General features: G+C 39.4%; 1 protein-coding gene across 1 annotated transcript in view; it reads right to left on the reverse strand.

Moving 5' to 3' along the window:
* Nucleotides 1–22,053, reverse strand: part of Hs6st2 (heparan sulfate 6-O-sulfotransferase 2) — a 125,404-nt gene that overhangs the window by 32,687 nt on the left and 70,664 nt on the right. The window contains exon 3 of the mRNA XM_055618064.1: nt 8,830–8,916. Coding sequence (XP_055474039.1) covers nt 8,830–8,916 — 87 coding nt within the window. The remainder of the gene's footprint in view (nt 1–8,829; nt 8,917–22,053) is intronic.

Below are 22,053 nucleotides of genomic sequence, written 5' to 3' on the forward strand. Positions count from 1 at the left end.
CAATTACACAGTAAAAGAAAAGTATGAAGCAGTTGGGAATAAGGGTGTAGCTTTGTACTAGAGCACTGGACAGCACATGTCAGACCGTAATTTAAATCTCGGGCACTACAAAAAGGTATGAAATTCTTAAAGATTTACCTGACAAAAGATAGGAAATCTGTGAACCCTGAATATCATAGAACATTAACAGATCTAAGTGAATTGGCAGAGTTCATAGAGCCTCAATGTGTGTAACGGTCCCTTAGAAACCATTAATGTTGCCTATAGGCTTGGGTGTTTGAACAATTGGTTCTCAGCTGGTGGCACTGTTTGGGGGAGGTTATAAAACCTCTAGAAGATACAGCCTTGCTGGAAGAAGTGTATCACTGGAGGCAAGCTTTAAGCTTTTATAGCCTCATTTCACTTCCTGTTCACTCTCTCTGCTTCTTATGTAGGGTGGAGATGTGATCTGTCAGCCTCCTGCTCCTGTTACCTGCTGCCATGCCTCCTCCAACATTATGGACTCTCCCTCTAGAAGCATAAGCCAAATTATTTCAGAAGTTACTCTTGGTCATGGTGTTTTTCACAGTAATAAGAAAATAACTACTACAGTACATAAATTAAAACCCCATTATCATACACAAAATTTAATTTAAAATAAATAGTTCATTTAAACATAATGGATAAAACTATATAATTTCTAAACTAAATATAGGAGCGATCCTTTGTAACTTTGAGTCTGGGAAGGATTTTTAAAGATATGAAGTCAGCACATGCAGAAGTCAGATGAATATTGATGAACTGGGTTTCAAATTAAAAACTTTTATTCTGTGGTAAAACCATTCCACATTCCAGATTGTTAATCAGCGTTAGAGTCATAATAATGATCAAGATGGCATGCCACTTTGACTCTTTGTTTCCATGTTATCATAGTACTGCAAGCAACAGTAGGCTGCACCTGAGTGGCTAGCTGTCCAAAAAGGAACACATTTGTTCCAGAAGCATTCACTGATACTGTTTTTGTAGCATCCACAATTCCCTTTGCCTGCAAAGATCTAAGGGACTCTTATTCCAGAGAACAGCAGCACGTTGATCCCTTGAGTTTACAAGAAAAGTGTTTGCACTGGGTGGCAGAGAAAAAAAAAAAAAAGTAGATGCTGCTTTCCAAGGTTCAACCAGCAAAATAACACACTTTCCCAAGAGGCACAATCAAGACCAGAACTTACAGGCATTCATTGGGAGGGGCACTTACATTTAGTACATATATTATACTTCATGGAAGGGTGTGGGCACTTGCTGGCAAACGTTCTTTCTGGATTTGATAATCATTTTTCTTTTATCCAAACTATATTATGCATATGCTAGTGGAGAGGTTGCTGTTGCCCTGTTTCAAGAGCTGGCAAGGTAGATGAATGAATAAGTGGAGCCTACCAGAGCTCATCAAAATTCTGCTGGCCATAATCCTATTGGCCAGGTCACATCGTCCCCAGCTGCAATACACTGGCAAAAGGAACAAACATAATCACTAGTTGACATTTAGTGAACACTGAAAGCTCCACTTGGATTAGGATATTTAATCCTCACAACAGCCCAGAGAGGTACATATAAACTTATGAAACAGGAGAGCCAGGATTCAAATCCAGGTCTATCTGACTCCAGGGGTGATATTTTGTCATGAATACACAAGGCTGCCTGATTAATATATTTAAAGAGGTATTTGAATAGGCATGCACTGAAGCTGCTTAGCCTGAGGTTAAACATCAAAGCACCAAAGTATAGTAAGCCTATGTTATTTATTCCTGACTACTATAAATCTTTTTTCAAATGGCTTATTTGAGTTTCCTGCCTTATTAACAAATTTGCTTTCTAGGATAAATCTGAAATACTTGTTTTAACCAAAAATTTCATAGTATCCTGGCTGCAGAAGAAGTCAAGCTACAAAGGAACTTGTGCCCGGTATATATACTTAGGGGCAGTTTCCCCCTTTTCTATAAAGAAGTAAAATGAAGATGGAGGGAGAGATTAAACAATCAGTTTAATACTTTGATTTTGTACAAGCGTTGTGGTATTGGTCTAACAGCCAGCCAAGCAAAGGGCGCTATTGAAACCGTTGACACCTAAAAGTACGAAATCATATGAACAGTTGAACAGCTGAATACTTTATTATGTTAGCATAATATGCCACAATTTTGAAGCGAAAGAAAATACACTCATAAGCAAACCTCAGAGTTTAGAATGTTCACTTGCTCAGAACAAACACGTGTCTCAATGAGAGGAAAGGACAATCATGCTATAACAATACTGCTTTCTGCAATGAAAACGTACATAACTAAACCAAACATGAAAGCCCACATGAGTGAGTACCTGCAGAACAAGCAAGCCTTCACAGGAAAGCTTTGCTATTTGGCTCCTGCCAACCAGACACATGCTCCACCCTGCTCCCATGCAGATGCTGCTGAGTAAATACAGAATTCTGTTGGTGACAAAGCTTTCAGCAAGTCCAGGTTATAGTTAGTCACCCTGTGGCATCTGCTTAATTAGGGTCAGTCCCAAGCAGATTTGTGACATGAACAAAGTTGGACTTTGTCATCTTATCATGCAACTGTTCTTCCCTTCCCCTAGCTTAATGCATTTAAGCAAATACTTTACAGTACTTAATTCACCATTTATGCTGTCAGTTACCAGGTACCATGGTTGGTTTATCTGCCCTGGCTTTTAATATTCATGGCCTTTGAGAGTGTTAGAGCCAGGCATGGTGGTAGATGCCTTTAGTCCCAGCACTAAAGAGGCCGAGGAAGGTGGATCCATGTGATATCAAGGCTAGCCTGGTCTCCATAGCAAGCTCCAGGCCAGCTTGGGCTACATAGTAAGGGCTTTTATCAAGAAGAGTATTTAAAAGTGGGAGTTGGTCCATGCCTTTGCTTAGTCTTAGCTTATGTGAAAAATATCTCATGCTGAGATTAACTGATTTCTAGTATCATCTCATCTGCATGCAATCTAACTTAAGTGGATACTCCTGGATAATATACACTCTATTGGGTATATTAGTACAAACACATACCCACACACACCCACACACAATCAGTCAGTCACTCTTAGTGTTTTAACTCAGGGAATACAGTCTAAAAAGACAAAGAGTGGCTGGCAGCTTTGGTCAGTCAGTAGTTGCAAGAGTTTGTGGACTATTCCATTACAACATCTGCTAGGTCAGGAAGCAAAGAACATGGGTTAAAAGCAGAGATGGTCCATAAGCTCAAGCCCCATCCTATGGACCTACACCTGTAGAAGGCACAGCATGTTAAAAATCCCACAACCTCTCAGAATAGCACCAGTAGCTAGGGTCCAAGTGTTCAAACACAGCAGCATGATAAGGCACATTTCACATTCAATAGATAACAGTGTGTTAAACACATTTTTTTTAAAAACGGGATTCTGTTATGTAGCCCATACTGATCTCAACTTCACAATCTGTGTCTTTCAGCCTCCTAAAAATGTGCACACACATGTGTGAGTATGTGCACGTGGAGGCCAAGGTCTCTTACTGGTCTGGATCTCATCAAGCAAGTTAGACTGGCTAGCCAGTGAGCCACAGAGATGTTTTTTTGTTGGTATTGTCAATGCTGGGATTATGTAGTCGTGCCACTGTGCTCAGCATTTTTATATGGGTTCTGGGGGCTAAACTCAAGTGTGTTATACTTATATGATAAGCACTTTACTGACTGAGGTATCTCATTCACATTTAAATGTATTTTAACATATTTTCTTTATTTTATTAAATTTTTATTTTTTATTTTACTTACAGTTTATTCACTTTATATCCTGGCTGTATCCTCTCCCTCATTCCCTGCCAATACCACCGTCTCTCCCTCATCTTCTCCTGTGCCCCTCCCCAAGTCCACTGATAGGGGAGATCTTTCTCCCTTTCCATCTGAACCTAGCTTATCAGGTCACATCAGGACTGGCTGCATTGTCTTTCTCTGTGGCCTGGCAAGGATGCTCCCTCAACAGGGGGAGGTGATCTGAGAGCCAGCCACTGAGTTCATGTCAGAGACAGTCCCTGTTCCCATTACTAGGGAATCCACTTGGAGACTAAGCTGCCATGGGTCACATCTGAGCAGGGATTCTAGGTTATATCCATGCATAGTCCTTGGTTGGAGTATGAGTCTCAGAAAAGACCCCTGGGCCCAGATTTTTTAACATGATATTTTCAGCTTATGGTGGTTATATCAGGATGTAACCCCATTATAAGTTGAGGAGCATCTTTATCTCTACATAGAAAAGACTAACAGCATTGGTTGCTTGATTAGAGACAAGACATCTGTGGTGATCTGTACATTCTAATTACTACATCACTGACAAAACAGTACATTAAAAGTTTCAGACAGTGAAACAATAATGTTGCGAAAGGGCATCTCTCCAAATACAGCAGAATGACATTTCAGAGATAAATGAGGAATTGGAGAGGTGCACGCTTTTCCCTTTCATTATCACTATTGCTATATTTTTATAAGGTGGGATAATTCTAATTTTTCCAAACTCCATTTTCACTGCACCCTAACCTGTGCATCATGGAACATGGAGAGCAAAGCATATTGTTGGACATCAGAAGCCAAAAGAGGCCAGGTGTTGAAATGGATGTTTGCTGGGAGAATGACACCATTCATTGTTGATCATGGGGTATGGGAAGAACATGAGAAGACCAGAATTCTCAGCTGCCATCTGTTACTAACTAGATGTATGACTTGGGGGAGGTGATTTTCCTTTCTTTAGTGGTGGTGTCCTTGTCTGCAATCTGTCCAGCAAAGAACTGGTAAAGAGTGTAAAAGTGAAAAGATTCTGATACAAAATGAGCACTTTGAAAACATGGTGACAGATGCCACTAATCTAAGAGAGTTAAAAACTTGTGAGTTCAAGGACAGGCTGGGCAACATAATAAGGCTAGTAGCTCAAGAAATGAAAACAAGTACGCAAAAGTGAACCTTTTGAAAGCTCCTGGTGGCAGCTCTGCATTTTCAGTCTTGAGAGTTTCAGCGTCCTCTGTAGATGACCCAGTGGGAGGTAAACTGACTGTGGACTGCTATGTTGGCCCAGAGTAAAATGATTACATTCCAAAAAGGAATCCTATATGAGGCTCAGTGGTGTGGCCTGGTCTGGTCATTGGTCAGCAGCACCTGTAAAACTTACACTGTATGGTCTAAATGCTGTACCTCTCTTCTGATTTCCATCTCCTCTTGTCAATCTGACTCACTGTCAACACTGAAGAAATTACTTGCTCCTCGCTGAAAGTCATTGCCAGAGTGGTTTGGCTCTGCTGCTTGGACATATCCCACCCCATCTGTTCCTCCACGAAACAGAAGGTTGGCTGCCTGGCTTCAGATCTAGGCAACGCAACAAGAGCAAGCAGAACTGACACAACTTCCAAGCTGAAGGTCTCCTGAGCCCCTCGCTGACCGGGCTTCACTGGATCTCAGTAGGCTCTCAATACATGAAAAGTCGGAAGGACTAATTGTGCATGCTTTGACCTGCTCTCTAACTCCAGCTTCTCTGACCCACCTATGAGTCATGCATTCTCTCTGTGGAGAAAAGGAGGGTGGGCAAGTGGGTGAGCGCTATCTGCATGTGTGTTCATGCAGACACACATGATGCAAGAGGAGGGTGGTCATGTGTCATTATTGTTCTCTACCTTCTTTCCTTGAGACAGAACCTGAAGCTCACCTTTTCAGTCTCACCTAGTTTGGTTATTTAGCAAGCTCAAGCTCCGGGCACCCTAACATTGGAATTATAGTCATATGCAGAGGATACTCTGTGCTGGAAAGGGGAATTTAAACTCAGGTCCTTATATTTAAAGAAAAAATGCTCTGCTCACCGAGTCATCTCTCCAGCCCTACCACTTGCATCTTCTCTGTCCTTGACCTAGCCTTGTTCTTTGAGAGGGAAATATTGATGACATTTAAGGGTTCCGAGGTTATTTCACCGGGATCCCCATATGACTTGACTTTTATGCCACAGTAACTGCATGGACCACAGGTGAGTCCAGTCACATCCTGTGATTATTGCATCGCCTCACTTCAACAGCATATCACCATCCCCAGTTTCATTTACAGACGCTGTGAGCTCCTGGGTCCTTACTGGGACATTTTATCTTTCCCTGTGTGGCTCTAGGATATAGCACAGTGGTACAAAGTAGATTCTCTCTCTCTCTCTCTCTCTCTCACACACACACACACACACACACACACACACACACACTATAATAACTTGTAAGACTTGAGTCAAAGAAAGATCGTCTTTGCAAAACCTGTTCATTTGTAGATCTAAATTGGATATATTATTAGGTACCGAGTCACAATATTTTCACTTGTAAAGTAGAAATAACAATAATAGCGTCCACTTTGTGAGCTTCATGTGGGTGAGGTTTAATGAGGAAAAAAATGTACCACATGAACCATAGACAGGCTGGCACATAAACACCCAAGCAACACATGCAAGTTGTTATTAATTTTCCCCATGAGGCAAACTTGACACAGCTTGATTTTTGCATTTTATATTTCTTCAAAAAATAGAAAATCAGACTCTTCAGAGACATATACTCTTTCTTTCTTGCAGCTTACATCTGGCCTCAAAAATAGCACAAAGAAACTAAAAAAAAAAAAAAACTGCTCTGTAACTATATATCTTACTGTCATTAGATCAAACAATTCCAGAAAACCGAGCAGAATAGCACCGTCCATGCTGGGTGTTGCTACCACCATTCACAGTGCAACCAAGGAAGTGCAAGGGCAACTCAGCAGGAAGTATATAAAACACTTTTCTTTGAACTCCAGAGCAGAGTGCCTGAACTTTGATAGACAGTATTCTACAAGGTGTGAAGAAGGCCCCAAAGTGTCTTATCACAGGCACGGAATGCCAGCACTATTCCTGAGGACAAAGATAGCCTAGGGCAGAAAAAAATATTCAGTGACAGAATAAGAAAAAAAGAATTCCACCTATCAAAACCAATGGGAGATCAGCAAAAGAGCTATGCTACAAAGGAATGCAGTCCATGCAACCATCAAGAAGGAATCTGAAAACTTTCTAATTTAATACTGATAATTAACCCAAATAACAAGAAGTTAAAAGGAACTGTTTAAATAACAAGAAGTTAAAAGGAACTGTTTTAATCTGTAAGATACCATGTATGGCAAACAAAAGACACTTATCTCAGAATGCAAAAATGGCAGAGGCTTAGGAAGGATCCAAACATAGTAGCTATGATAGAAGATCATGGGTAGCTACTTGAGAATGCATTTATTCAGGCCTCCTATTGTGAACAGCCTGGGTATAGTATTCAGCATGCATTCTCTACATCAACTTCACTTGTATTACACCAACTGCTCCTTACATAACACAGAGAGAGTCCTCACTTAATAGGTAAAAGATTGGGTACCTGCAAAGTCCGAAGGAAAAAAAAAGCAATGCTCCTTTTGCAGTGCATCAGCAAATCAGAAATATTCATGATTATACACCAGGGTCTAATGAATGGAAATTGCACTGTGGAATCATCAGTGTGACAGATATGAATAAGGTTCTCCAGACAGGTTCTGTGCTCAGACAGGGGCTATCATTTCTATAGGTCTGGAGTTAAAGCAACTTTCCAGTACATCATTGTGAACTGAGGGTGTGCAGTAAAAATGGAGTGGGACTAATTGGGAAACCTTCAACTCTTTGGAAATGTGTATATCAATTTCTTTCCCCCATAATTTATACAGCATTTTGACTGTGGTGCTTGACAATAAATAACTGAAATGAATTCTAACTGTTCAGAGAGTTAGTCTCATATCTTTGCCAACACCTTTCATATTTTCATGGATAGGCCGTGATCAACTTAACATGTAAAACAGACATGTTATTTTGGAGGTGAAAAAGAAGGGAATAGATCTTTCACATTGGGAATTGAATAGCAGATCGTATTCAAAGTGCAGCATTTATTGTCCAGTACTGAATACATAAAATATATGACTATTACAATTCACCTTCCAATGGCAAAGCCTTGCTCTTGTAGTGACATATCTAATTACTCAGTTAGAGTTTCTAGTATGATGACAGCATCTTTCATCTTCTAGATGCAGGCCAGCATAAAGCCCAGATCCTTAGGAAAGAGAGACTGTAAGTAAAGCTCAGTTATTCACAAAACAGCTTCAGCTACCTTGGAGAGAGAACTGCATAACTAAAAGTTTCTCATCTCCAAGGGGAACACACCACTTCAAAATGCCATGTTCTGCTGAATCCAAGAGGAAGAATTAGTGAAAGCTGTCTTCTGGAACCATGTTAAAGACATAAATATCTGACCGATACAAGTTCTGGCTATACAAAAAAAGACATAGGACATTGTACATGCTGGTTGTTTTGAAAAGAATAAATATATCATGTCATCAGTGATACAATTAAAATGTAAGTGTATTTAAACCAATAAATTTATGAACTGGTTTTTCAGATCCTTCTAATTCAACTCCAAATCTCAAAACACAGATTTTTATACACTGCACAAACTATAAAGTGATTACCCAGTGCCACTTATTTAGTTTTGAACATCTTAGAATTAAGCTTGCATTGCCTTTCCAGACATAGGTCATTATCATTTACCTTTGCAAAATTTTCTCCTAGCTTTTCCTCCCCCTCCTTCTCCCTTATACCAGTATCACCTACATAGATACTGTTCTTTTAACTCCCACTGTCAGGAGCACAAAAAAAAAAAAAAAAAAAAAAAAGCATCCCACACATCTTCGCTGAATGGCTATGAATGAATGACAAAATGAGGACACATGAGTTTGTGGTAACTATGTGAGATGTACAATAGCACTTTTCACTTACTTCCCACTCTTAGATGTGCTCCGGGTCTTTGTAGACAATGGAGAGTTCGCACCTGAGTTGAAGTTTGAAGAACCCCATCTATCCTTACTATGCCCACCGAACAAAAATATATACAAAGAACACAGAAATAAAAGCAATTAGTCATTTCATTCAACAGTTGTCAAGACCTCTCTCTCTTTCTCCCTTACCCTTCCCTTCTGCCCCCAAACTCTCTCAGTATAGTTTTTATCTAGTGATGTCCTTCAATGTCAAAGACAGTGGGAACCATTAGTCAAAGTCATATAAAACTGTCCTTTAGATATTCAAAATGTGACTTGTTAGGTTTCATTAATGGTAGCACCATAGCCCAAGCTCCCAGGAAGGCTCTAGTGAAAAAAAAAAAAAAAGATGTAAAATATTTAGTCAAAAGAGAGTAGTTTCTCACCAACAAAACAAAAGACGCTTACATTTCCAGCCACTGGGGTGCCTGTTACCCCAAGTTCAGTTCTGAAGCTGCTGATTCTCAGTGAGGGATATGAATGCCAAGTAACTCCAAAATTTCTTTGGAAGATATTATCATCAGATGAATTAATTTTCACTCATAATATTGTGAGGGAAGGCAATGAATTGAGATATCCTTTCAAGAGAAATACCACTTGCTTCATGAGTAATTGAATTTAAGTTTCCACCTTCAATAACTCCACAGCTTATGTCAAACCTTGGAAACAATTACTAAATAAATCACAAGGAAGGTCTGCTTAATCTCATCGGGTTAATAAATGAAGGCAAATCAATCACCTCAAGGTACACAAAGAGGCATAATTGATTGCAGTCTCCTTGATTACTTTATTCTACTTCCTTTATCAAACTATTTTACCATTATCTTCAATTCAGCTGCTTTGCCTTGAAATTAATACTTTACTTCATCTTCAGATTTCCATGGAATCCAGTTTGAAGCCTTTCTCTTCACTTGATGTGTGGAATTAATTTTTTTCCAATCTCATAAGAATTTTTCTCTTACTAAAATCTACATCAGCATAACCTCTTATAAACAGCGAAGGTAAATCATGCCTGTCTTGTTTAAGGTAAATACTAGGACCTTCTTTTATATGTTTACATTCCTTTAGTTAGTTTATTGTGTGTGTACACTCAAGTGTGCCATAGCATGTGCATAGAGGTCATAGGAAAACTTGTGTGACGTTAGTTCTCTCCTTCTACTATATGGGACCCAAGGGATATATTCTCGGCATTATGCATGGAAGCAAGTGCTCTTACCCATCTCATTAGCCCAGGACCTTCTTTTTTAATTGAAAATTTATTTTTTTATTATTATTATTGTGTGTGTGTGTGTGCTGGTGTGTGTCATGGTATGCATGTGGAAGTTGGGACAAACTTTCAGTTTGTTTTTTTCTTCAGCCAAAGATTCCAGGATTAATCTGAGGTTATTGAGTTTACTCAGGAAGAGTTTTCACCTGATGAGCCATCTCACTTAAGGGCCCCAAACCTCCTATTGGTAAAGAGTAGTATCTAAGGGAAGAATGTCAAACAGCTTTTGAGGTTCTTACGAATCTTTGAAGTCCTTGGAAAGTAAGTATCTCTGTGTAGCAGCATTTCTGTGAATGCTGAGAGCGTACCATTCTATCCTACAGTCACTGGCTTCAAATGATCACCAGGGTGTGATTGGAATAAGAAATAATGAGGGGTCCCTGGTGATTGCAAAGGTAATAAAGATGTATAGGCACAAACACTAATCAGGAGGAGTCGATATTAGCAAAAGCTCCAGCAGTTTGGATTGAGTGTCCACAAGGGCCCAGACCAGCTCTGTAAAGTGGGAGCCATGAAAGTGAGCTCTGATTCTGTAGCTTGATGTGTAGCTCTGCAGTTAAGTGCTAGGAGTCTAAACAGTGAAGTACTGGGGACACCACTTATGTGTGCTTCTCACTGACTCATCAGCGTGGGCTACATACTAATAGGGACTGAGGAGCTTATAGAGTGCTGCCCCTACTCATCCATTATGACTTCTTGTCAAAAAAACCTCCTTATGCAGTTCAAGGATGAATACCAGTCACTCTCCCTGTCCAGAACCAAGGTCAGAAATTGACTGCCACAGTCCAAATCTGGACAAAAGATTCTGGGCCAGAAAGAACAATCAAAGGTATGTATGAAAATGTCCTATGGAGACCTGTTAACTTTGTATGGTAATAAACAGCAGAGGGAAGGAAAGACTTGTGGGAAGGAAGGAGAGAGGGATGGAGAAAAAGAAGGAAGGAAGGTAAGAAAGAACGCTAGTTTTTATTCAGAAGCATTCAAAATTACTGCTTTCAAAAAGTGGGTGCAGTCTCCTGCAAAGGATGCAATAAGCTTCCTGTTGCAGAGCACAGGCAGAGGCTGGGGTTATGGCTCAGTTGAGAGAATACCTGCCCAACATGTATGAATCTCTCGGTTGGATCCCCAGCAGGAACCCTTGTGTTGGTGTATGCCTGTAAATTCTGGCACTGAGAAGATGGAAGAGGGAGGATCACAAGTTCAGGATCATCCTCAGCTGCAAATCAACCTGGAGGCCAGGATGGGCTACAAGGGGCCCTGATTCAAAGGGGGGGAAAACACAAGTAGGTCTCAGCCACCCCACTTCAATATTCCTTAGCACTGGGTCCTTTCCAATCCTTCACTCACACAGTAGGCAATGGGAAATTTGCCTGGAAGCACTCTCATATCAGAGATCTCTTAAATCATCCTGTGCACACTTACAAAGACAGATTAAATGCTCATCTAAATTTAGGCATCCATGTCCTTCTGAATAAAACAACACCTACTCTCACTACTAAATTCCCACCTCTTTGCTGTGGAAAGGAAGGTCTTTAAAATTTGCATTACAATTGATCCTCAAGGAAGAGTGGGGCAGTATGGCAGGGCTTCAGGGGGAAACAGCTGCCTGCCAGGGCACCTTTGTGGTCATCTGCTTCTCTGGTTATCCTGGAACATCAGACCTACTATCAAATCCCAGAAGTGCACTTCTGAGAGGAATGAAAACAAAAACATTCTCAAAAATAAGGCACACAGGGAAGTTGTGGCACCGATGCTAGAGGTGAAAGTACTCAAATGTCTCTAGATGTGTTCTGTGCAAATAACAGATGGATTCCCAGTAGGAAATGGATCAGAAAGGGGAATGGGCAAGAAGAACTTCTGGAAGGCCTGAATCCTAAGAGGACAATTTTTGTAGCTATACTAAGAATGGTTGTTAAAAGAAAAAAGGTGGCCAAATATTGGCTAAAAGGAACCATCCTTCCTCCTCTCTGAGATCTAGGCTGGGTAGATAAACCTGGGCAAGATGCTGTAAATCTCAAACCTTGAGACACGAAGAATGAAAGCAGTAATTCTGCGGGCCTTGAATTTTCTTAACATGCCTCATAAGAGATAAGAGAAAGTATTGGAGCAGCAGACTACTGGGAACATTAAAGATCTGGAAAGACACAGGTCAACGGCCCACATATTAAGATTCTGCCAAAAATCCTAGTCACTGTAACATCCAGCACAATCCCAGGGACTTACAGGAATGTCTCCTTGCTTCACAGCAATATGGATGGTCATTTGTGGCATAGGGGACTGCATGGATTTTGACCTAGCTCCTAACCTACACATCTGAAACAGACAGGCTCAGTAGTCACTCCTTTGATCCATCTGTTTCTACACCACTTGTCAGCCCTTTTCACTTTCATCTCCTCTTTAAACTGTAATCTTGAAAACTGTGGTTGAGACCCCAAAAGATCAGGATCTATTCTTCTTGGGCCCCACCTGACTCATACCCTTTTCTGAGATAAAATTCTGGCTCGTCTCTGGGTCTCATCAAAGGCTTGTGAAAGTAATTCCAGGTGAGTTTCTGATAAGAAAAGTTAATACTTGCCAGTCCTGCTTTAACTGCCTGGTGGGCTGTCCTCACTAACTATTAATAGCAAGGATACTTTTTTTTCCCTACAGGCTGCAAACAAGCTCCAAAAGTCGGAAGGGTACAAAAGAACATCCAGCAGTGTTGTGCACATTCAGTTTAAGTAGAAAAAAGTGTGATAGACCCAAATTTGCAGCATTCTCAAAGGGTTCCTTGGTGGGGCAATTTGACATCCATTATAAGAAACCAAAATGGCAACCAGACCCATTCTTTCTGTTTTGTTTGCTTGGTTGGTTGTTTTGTCTTGCCAGAAATATAATTATGAACAAAGAACTTAGCAGTTGAAAACACACTTCATTCACTTTTTTAAATTGATGTTTTGGATTAATACTAGATCCTCAAAAATTCATATGTTATGTAGGTCATACCCTCTACCAGTCTACATCACACAGTGATTTAACCCATTTTCTTGATGGGTAGTGAGCAGAAATATGCATTGCTCATAAGATATCATAAGCTCTTTTTGGAAACAATAAACCTAATGTCCAAGAAAAAGTTTGCTTCTGAAGTTACTGAAATTATAAAAATCAATTTCCAGAGTTCTAATAACCTGATATTGTGTTTCAGGTGCCAGGCATGGTCTAGTGCAGACCACTGTCACCATATTATTTTTTGGCACTGAGTATATGGTTCCATATTATTGCTTCTATTTTATTGCTTTAACTGTTAAGTCAGTCAATGCTTGGTACGATTTAAGCATCATTTCTCTTTGGGAAAAGCCATGTTGAGGGTTGGTATACAAATTAATGGCACTGGTGGGTGTGACACTTTTAACAGGAACATTTGGATCAGAGGGCCAGAGCCTTCATGAAGGGTTAGTTACTGCAAGAGCAGGTTGCTCTCAAGGGAGTCTAACACTCCACAATACATCTGCTCTCTTTAGCCTATGTCTGCATGCTACTTTCACATGTCCTTTCATCATCTGCCATGTTATGGTACAGCATGAAGACTTCAGGTGACTGAATGATTGCTCATAATTGCCTCTCTGAAAACAAACAAACAAACAAACAAAAACAAAACAAAAAACAAAAAAACTCCGGCAGGAGTGAACCTGGTTGTCATTTTGGTTTCAGACGATGGATATTGAATTGTCCCATCATGATCTTCAGTGCCTTTACAACGATGATAAACCACCGGTTTCCCGTATTACTAATCCATGGTCATGAAATTGGTTAATGCAATAGAAAAGAGACAAAGCAAGCACATAAAAAAAATCCTTGAACAGATAAATTAAAAATGCCCCTTGGGCTCAGAGGGAAGGATTATCATCAAAGATTAAAATGTCTGGTATCAGTGTTAGAAAAAAAATGGTGACACACACATGACATGTTCTTCCATGCCTGAAGAATAGTCCAGGAGAACTGGAATCTGGTTGCTGATGGTTGATCCTTATGTATCAACATAAGTATTGACATGAGTTTTGAGCAAATATGCTTGGATGACAGGACAGCAGTTCTTAATAAGAATCCTAAGCCTGTTGCAACTATATAGCTTTTAATGATTTCCAGTGCATGTTATTGTAAGTAATAATACAGATGTAACTCAAGCTACTGTGCAGGGCTTGTTTCAAGTCTCTCTTGGGGGAAATAGTAGCTATTCTGTGCTCTCAGCAAAGATTCTAGGCTCCAGAAAGCTCCTAGGATTGGGAAATGCACTTAAAACACAGCCACTAATGAGGATGAGGATACAGACTCATCCAGTGTGCTTCCCAAACAGATGTTTGAGTCCCCTCAACAATCCATCTGCCAAATAGAAATCCTCTGAGAGGCTTTTAAATCCCTACTGCCTCCTGGTGAGGGCCTGTCTTTCTCTTCTCCAAGAGGACTATGTTTTTGAAGTAGTTTGCCCTTTGTTCTGTCACTGAGTAAGAAAGCTCTTCAAATATTGATTCTGTTAATTAAGGCTGATGAAGCATCTGTATTTCATTTCCCTGCTTTCTTATGCCCTGAGTGGTTTTCTTTCTTTGTCCCCCAACTTTTTCATTTTCATTCCTTCTACCTGGAGTGTCTGAATTAGAGTCCACAGTCCTTTAATCTCATTATCTCTATTTCTGTTATTCATCAAGCAGAGAAAGTTCAGTTCGCCAAAGGTACTTTTGTTTTGCTTCTGCCCCTGGTTTCCTTTGGCTTAACCGCAGAGAGCAACTGAGCCTTTTCAGAGGAGATGGCAATGGCTCATCTTTATTGCCTACTATAAGTATAGTCTCTCCCTGATAAGCTAGGGTCAAATGGAAGGGGAGGAGGACCTCCTCTATCAATGGACTTGGAGAGGGGCAGGGAGGAGATGAGGGAGGAACGGTGGAATTGGGAGGGACTGAGGGAGGAGGCTACAGCTGGGATACAAAGTAAATAAATATAATTTATATAAAAAATAAAAATTTAATCAACATTAAAAAATATACAGTCTCTCACAAACAACTCCTAAGCTCACAGCACTTGCTCAGGAATCTGGAGTTCTAATCCTGACTTCCAGTGAGACATGTAACTTCTTCCTGTCTTAAGACTGGCATGTGTAAAACAGGATATTAAACCAATCAGGTAAACATTCACAGGGAAGCTCACAGCTGCTCTGTAATTGCACAGCTTCCAAAAAAGGCAGCCTGGCCACATATATTATCATGGCTTCTCCACTTCCATTAACTCCCCAACTCCAACAGCTCACCACAGGGTAACAGGGGCTGCAACAATGGGCTCACTGATTATTGCTGTTTTGTTCTCTTTACCTATTGCTACATGCTGGTTGGTTTTCTTTTTCTTTTTTCTTTCTTTAGGCCAAGGGCATGGTAGTCACACCCCTTCACTTCTCACAGGAGTCAGGGGAAAATATGAGTCAGATTTTAAATTATATTTGGTCTCATTCAATCGTTTAAAATACCAATCACTTACATATTTTGAAAGAGTGTAGATCTTGCTTTCAGAGTACCTGAAGCCAGTAAAACTTTACATAACATTTATAAGTGCTATTGTACTGTTACTGTACTCACATCAAGCTCTGGTGCTTCTCTATTAGTCAGGAGGTTGAACAAAAATCATAGCTCTGGGATTAGATAGCTTTGGGTAAGTAAGACCTGAAATATGAAAGGTGCTTGGACTGGCATGGTCATGAAAGAGGCAGAAAGAAAGAAATCATGCTCAGAATAGAAGACAATAACAAACAGAACTTGGAGATTGACTACATTGGAGGAATGAGAATAAACTCTAAGCAACAGTTGCGGAGATCATTCAGAGACCAGATTACTGGGAAACAAATATTTTCTACCGGTAAAAAAAAAATTAGTTGAGAGGAGGTAAGGTTATAGAAGATGATGAAAGATTTGGCTTGACACATATCAAGCTGGGTTATAGACGGACATTTTGGGGGCAGACATTTAGAGAGATGCCACTGGAATTCCAGAAGAAAGACAGAGTAAGAGGCTAATCACCACTCCAAAAAGGTGCCCTAAGCTGCAAGATAAACAGTGAGACCTGATGGGAAAGTGATGCTTATGATTAAGAATCAGGTATTTCTGGTGCCATCCTTTGCCAGAATGTTTAGCTCCTCCTTGGTTTATAGGTACTGCAAGGGCTTTGCAGTGATCTGTAGACCATAGATCCAAGTAATAGAGGCCAAGCAAGTCGATTTAGCTGTATGAAGACCAGTGCTAAGGTTAATGAAGGAATGTTTAAGCCTTGATACTTATCCTCCCCAGGGGCTTTCTTCCTTCCATCTCCCTTGCTAGCCTATTGTCATCCCCTAGTTCAGGTAGATTGTTTACAGTCAATAAAGTAAGCTAGGTACAGAGAGTGGGTATAAATAACTTTGTCAGTTCCTAATAGAAAGCCATGGGAAAGTCCCTCCTATGTGCTGCCACCTTGGTGTAGGAAGGACACTGGCTGATGAACAAAATTATTCTTTAAACCTAAGTGTCATTTACACTTCATATCTTTTCTTTGTTCACTCTTCCCAATGACTAACCAGATATTGGAGGGTAAGTTAAGATGTACTCTAACTTTTTCTCTTTGGCTCTAATCCCCTTTTCTACATTGTTTCTGTATTTTGGCTTATTAACTGCAACCCAAAGGTACTATGCTGAATGGCAGAAGGATACCATCCTCCAATAATAAGACCACAGTTGGACATGTGACAGGCTGTCTAGGAGAAGACAAGAACCAGAGAATTGACAATCCTGACATGTTCTCAGATGCTAATGTTGTCTGTTCATAATCTGCATTTTGAGAACTACTGTTGCACAAGAGAGTTATGCCAGTAGAAATTAAGAGAGCAATCAGCTATATTCACTGTCCCAGATTTCCAAACAATACAATTACATCCCTTTACATGAAGGGCAGGAGAGTGGAAGACAGAAAGGGCTTCCGACAGGCATCGCTGGAGAAACTTCTCTTTCCCGAGGAAGTGGCAATTACAGCAAATACCAGAGTGGAGCTCAATAGCAGGTGAAACAAAAATTGGATCTGACAAGCATTAGTTGAGCCTGCAGTCCTATTTAGTGAAAACGATCTGGCATAATTAAAAATTCACGACTAGGTCTTGTTTGTGAATGTTACATATTAGGGAGTTCATAAAGTAAATCCAGAGTCTCAGTAAACTTTTTAAGAAGAACTGAAGATACCAAATACTACAACAGGAATTGACACATGAAGAAAAAAATCAAGGTCTATCTATTTACTTGACAGAATTTTAATTTTATGTAGCAGAATAAGATAATCCAAAGGCCTTTGTGCATCGGTAGAACACTTCTCTATGGGTGATCACTGGGTGTTTTTACTTGCTAATAAATATACTCTTACAGTATTTTTAAGAATTGTATTCATTCACATAAGCTCAATGTTTAGCAAACAGGAAGGTTTCAATACTGGCTTACCTGATGAGCTGGCTGCTACCATGGATTTGTTGAACTGAACTGGCTGATTGATACACATTACATTAGAAGTTTGTTAATAGAATCGTGTAGCCTTTCTTATGGTTCAAATGACATATGCCAGCTCACACTGCATCCTTGAAAGGGAGACAGTCCATTGCAGTACCATTTTCTGAGTCCTGGTGCCCACATATAGAAAACTCAAATACAGTACAAATCAGACTATGCTAGCAACTTCGGAGAATAGGATTGCTGAACTAACTGGAAGCAACCCTGGATTTGTGGGGAAAATTTGGGCACTGGAATCAAGCAAGATTTGCGTCATAGTCTATTTTGGACTCTCTGGAGAATTTGGACAAATAGCATCAATAAAACATATTTGTTTATACCTAAGACTTCTGCTCTCAACACTGGGAAGTCAGGCACTATTTTTTTTTTTTTTGCTAATTCTTGTATTAAAATCCAATATTTGAGATGCAAATATCTACTTCCTGCCATCTTAATTGATATCTTATGGGCCAAATAAATCTAAGTCTAATAAGAACATTTGGAACCTAAGAAATCAAGTGGAATAGGCACTTTATGCTGAAAATATTTTCTAGGGTAATAATAAAAAGTTCCTATAAATCATGCTCCCATTTTAATAGCTACTTTCAACTGTGTTATAGTTATGAATAACATTACTGTAATATACATGGTCATATACAATAAAAAAACCTACAAATTCATGAAAGTAACACATGTGCTGTTCTATATCATTTCACAATCACTGTTTAAAAGTAAGTCTTATAAAATTCTTAACAATAGATGTATCTTCATGCACAGTCTAGTCAAAACCAAGACATTTAGCTGAACCAAAGATTAAGACTCTTTATTGACTACAATCTACCCTCAAATAAGGAAAAGGCTCATAGAAACCTGAAACTTGGAAGAATCTTTAGAGATAGGAAAAGTAAAGCCCAGAGAGGAGATGGGATGTATCCAAGAGAATTATCTAAAGATAAAACATGAATTTAATGATAGAACTTGGCTGGCACATGAGAAACTGGGCCATAATCTCAATGAAGTGCAAAGCAAAGCAAGGTGGCTTGGAACCAAAGATGATGTAACACAAATTAACTATAGCTCCATCTGCCAAGATAAGAAGGCGTGGTAGCTTTTGGTGGGGAAAGAGAATACATACATGGAAAGAGATAATATGTCCACTTTTGTTGAATTTTGCATACCCATGGGACCACTGAGCAAAATGTTGATTTGGCAGTTGGATATATATGGATACAAATTTTCGCAAGATATAGTGATCTCAGCGGAAGGCTAGTCTTCACAAATCTGGGAATCTGAGAGAGTTCAAACCCATAGAGTATAAGAGACTAGGCAGAAGAAGTATATAGAGTGCATGAAGAGAGGAAAGAATAGCCAAGGAAGATGATGAAGGACAGGCCACGGATGAGACTGTGCTTATAAAAGCCAAAGTTGAAACTGAATCTGAGAGCAGGAGTATTATACTCACAAGAGACTCATTTGCTGATTATGAGACTGCTATGTCCAAGGATTCCAACTGCTGCATGTTGCTTTCTCCTAGTTGACTTGTCTGATCAGCTGTGGTATCTCATTAGTCATCCTGTCCTTTATGACTCCAAGAGTGTTTGATAGTGAAGAATTAATTCTTGATCACATACAACATGAGGTCAATAAAACAAGAAACTGCCATGGGATAAACTAGAGGTACTAAGGTTTATGCAAATATAGTTATGCATTTCCTCAAAAAAGAGCCTTGGATTATTATCTTTGTTAATTTAGTCTTTTTGTTATATGCAAAATCAGTAATATGTTTTACAGCCCTTATGTTGGCTTCAAAACTTTAAAACTCTGCTAGATCCAGAATTACAAACCACCTCATGCCAACATCTACTTATCACTTGGGAAAGCCTGGGGACCTATTTTTAATATTGTTTCTGAGCTTCGAAAATCACATTTCAAGGCTTCCCACCAGACACTAGACAAGCAACTTCTTATTTAACTAATACTTCAAAAACTCAACAAACCAGGTCTCCCCCACTTAATAGTAAGCACCTTGATTACACTGTTCATCGTCAGTGGGAGCACATCTTGGCTTAGTGGGAGCGGTGGAACAGAGAGGTTAAGACCTCAAAGGCCAAGGACAGCTTCCTAATGAAAAAGTATACAAAGCAAAAGGAAGGAAAAGACAAAAAAAAGCCCTTCCAGAGAATGTCCTTATGACTAGCTCAATGCAGATGCTAGCTAGTATGCGTAGTAGCATCAGTGCAGATGCTAGAATGGAAAGGGCGAGCTCTCTTCCTGGCATTCTTCAGAGTTCAGAAAATGACTGTTTTCATTGTTTCTGAGATTATCCAAGAAGGGATTCCATAAACGTTAAGGCATCTCTGGACTCCCCCTAAACAAAAGAACACGAGCTTGAACACTTCTCAGATAAGTTTGAAAGAATTCTATATGTGAGATAGACAGGTAACTTTAGCTGTGAAGAATGCAATTTTCACTGAGGCTCAAGAATCTAAGTCAATCATCAGGTCCCAGAGAAGTAGATAAGTCCTCCAGATGGCTCTCCAAGAGCAGGACCCTGGAGGCAGGACAAAGAATTCTAGCTTGAAAAAGCGGTGTTGGCACTTACAGGGAGACAAGAGGATAGTGAATTCAGAGAAACCCAGACTTGAGAGGAGAGATATCTAATTAGCTGCTTGAAATGAATACAAATAATTCTGTCTGGATTGTGGATAAGCAAAATGAGCTTTTAAAATCTGTGGCACAGTTAGGGAGATAGCTCCTTGGGTTAAGGCATTTGTCCCCAATTCTGATACAGCCTGAGTTCTATTCCCCGGGATCCACACGGTAGAAAAGAACATCTTACAAGATGTTCTCTGAACCCCATATGTATGTACACACACATAAATAAGTAAATAGATTCAATTAATAAAAAATGTTTAAGAGTCAGAGATGTCACAGTATAGAGCAATTGTCTAGTACCTCTGAGGCCCTATTGTACCTATCTTAGTATTCTCATATTTATATATTTTATGGCCTCTTCTGATGACAATTATATTTTCTTTCTATCTTCCACACATTATTAAAGCAACCTTTTACATGCTCCACTTATCTAGAGCTTGTGGAAGAACAATTTAGAGTCAATATTCTAGAGATACTAAGGGGAAATAAAACTCTAAAGGAAGGAAATGACCATCTTATACCTAGAAAGCTTTGTTTGTTGGATCTTTTCTAAAACTTTTCACTTTAGAAGCCGTTGTTCTACTCATCCATCTGATAGGTCCTGGTAGGAGTTTTCTTTCAAGTAAGAGAATGTTTCCTTTACTGCATGCTTGCCAAGAAGTCAAAACTCAAGTCAGACCTAATGAAAGCACTTTGTTCCATCACACATAATTCCAGAGTAAGGTTATCATGGGTCTATGGAAGACAATACACTACGGGGAACATTTGGCCTGCAGACCAATCTGATTGTTGTTTCTGGATGAAATACAGATGCATTGTTTCTTGAGACAATATGGCTTCTGAAATCAATTTTGTGTGGCAATGATGACAAAGTAAAATTCAAATGAGATACCATGTAAAATGTATCTAGAATTAGTTGGTGATACAGGTTAGCAATGTGAGTGTACGAAAATTCTGGTTTAAGTAGAAAATTTCTCCTTGACTAATATATATATATATATATATATATATATATATATATATATATATATTTACAGTTTATTTACTTTATGTCCCAGTTGTAGCCCCCTCCCTCATTCCCTCTCAATCCCACCCTCTCTATTCCTTGACTATTTTATATAACCAGTTTTAGAAATAAGAAAATGCTGAGTGATACATGCTGTTTCATGATGCCATCACTTTGACTGATATTTAGGGAGAAAGAGAAAGAATAATTTAAGATGAACATTACCTATAGTGTCAAAAGTTTGACTAGCAGAAACCTAGTTTATTACAAGGACAATAGACCCAAGCTAGTAGCATGTGGCAGGGAAAACAAACTTGTGTGATAATCCTCTCAGAGCAGAGCAGAGCAGTAATTTGTCATTTCTAACATACCTCTTACTCCAAATTGAGGGACTTTTCTCTAATATACCATTATAAGATGGGGAAAACAAACAAAAATACATTAAAAGGGAGAAAGCCTCATCACAAAACCTTTGGGTACTTGGATTACTGAAAATGAGTGTTGGAGTTAGCTTTGAGTTTCCTGGCAACCAGGGTCATAATGGAAACATGATGGCTAATGGCACTGTCAACTTGTGATTTAAAAAACAAACAAACAAAAAAAAGATCAGTTCTGTTTTGTCAGGAAAATCAAACTTCCTTTGTGTGTGTGCCAGTCCTTCCCCTCCACCTACCTACTCATCTCTATCTATCTATCTATCTATCTATCTATCTATCTATCTATCTATCTATCTAT

This window comes from Psammomys obesus, unplaced genomic scaffold, assembly GCF_907164565.1.
Source record: "Psammomys obesus unplaced genomic scaffold, mPsaObe1.curated_primary_1811, whole genome shotgun sequence".
Classification (NCBI taxonomy): domain Eukaryota; kingdom Metazoa; phylum Chordata; class Mammalia; order Rodentia; family Muridae; genus Psammomys; species Psammomys obesus.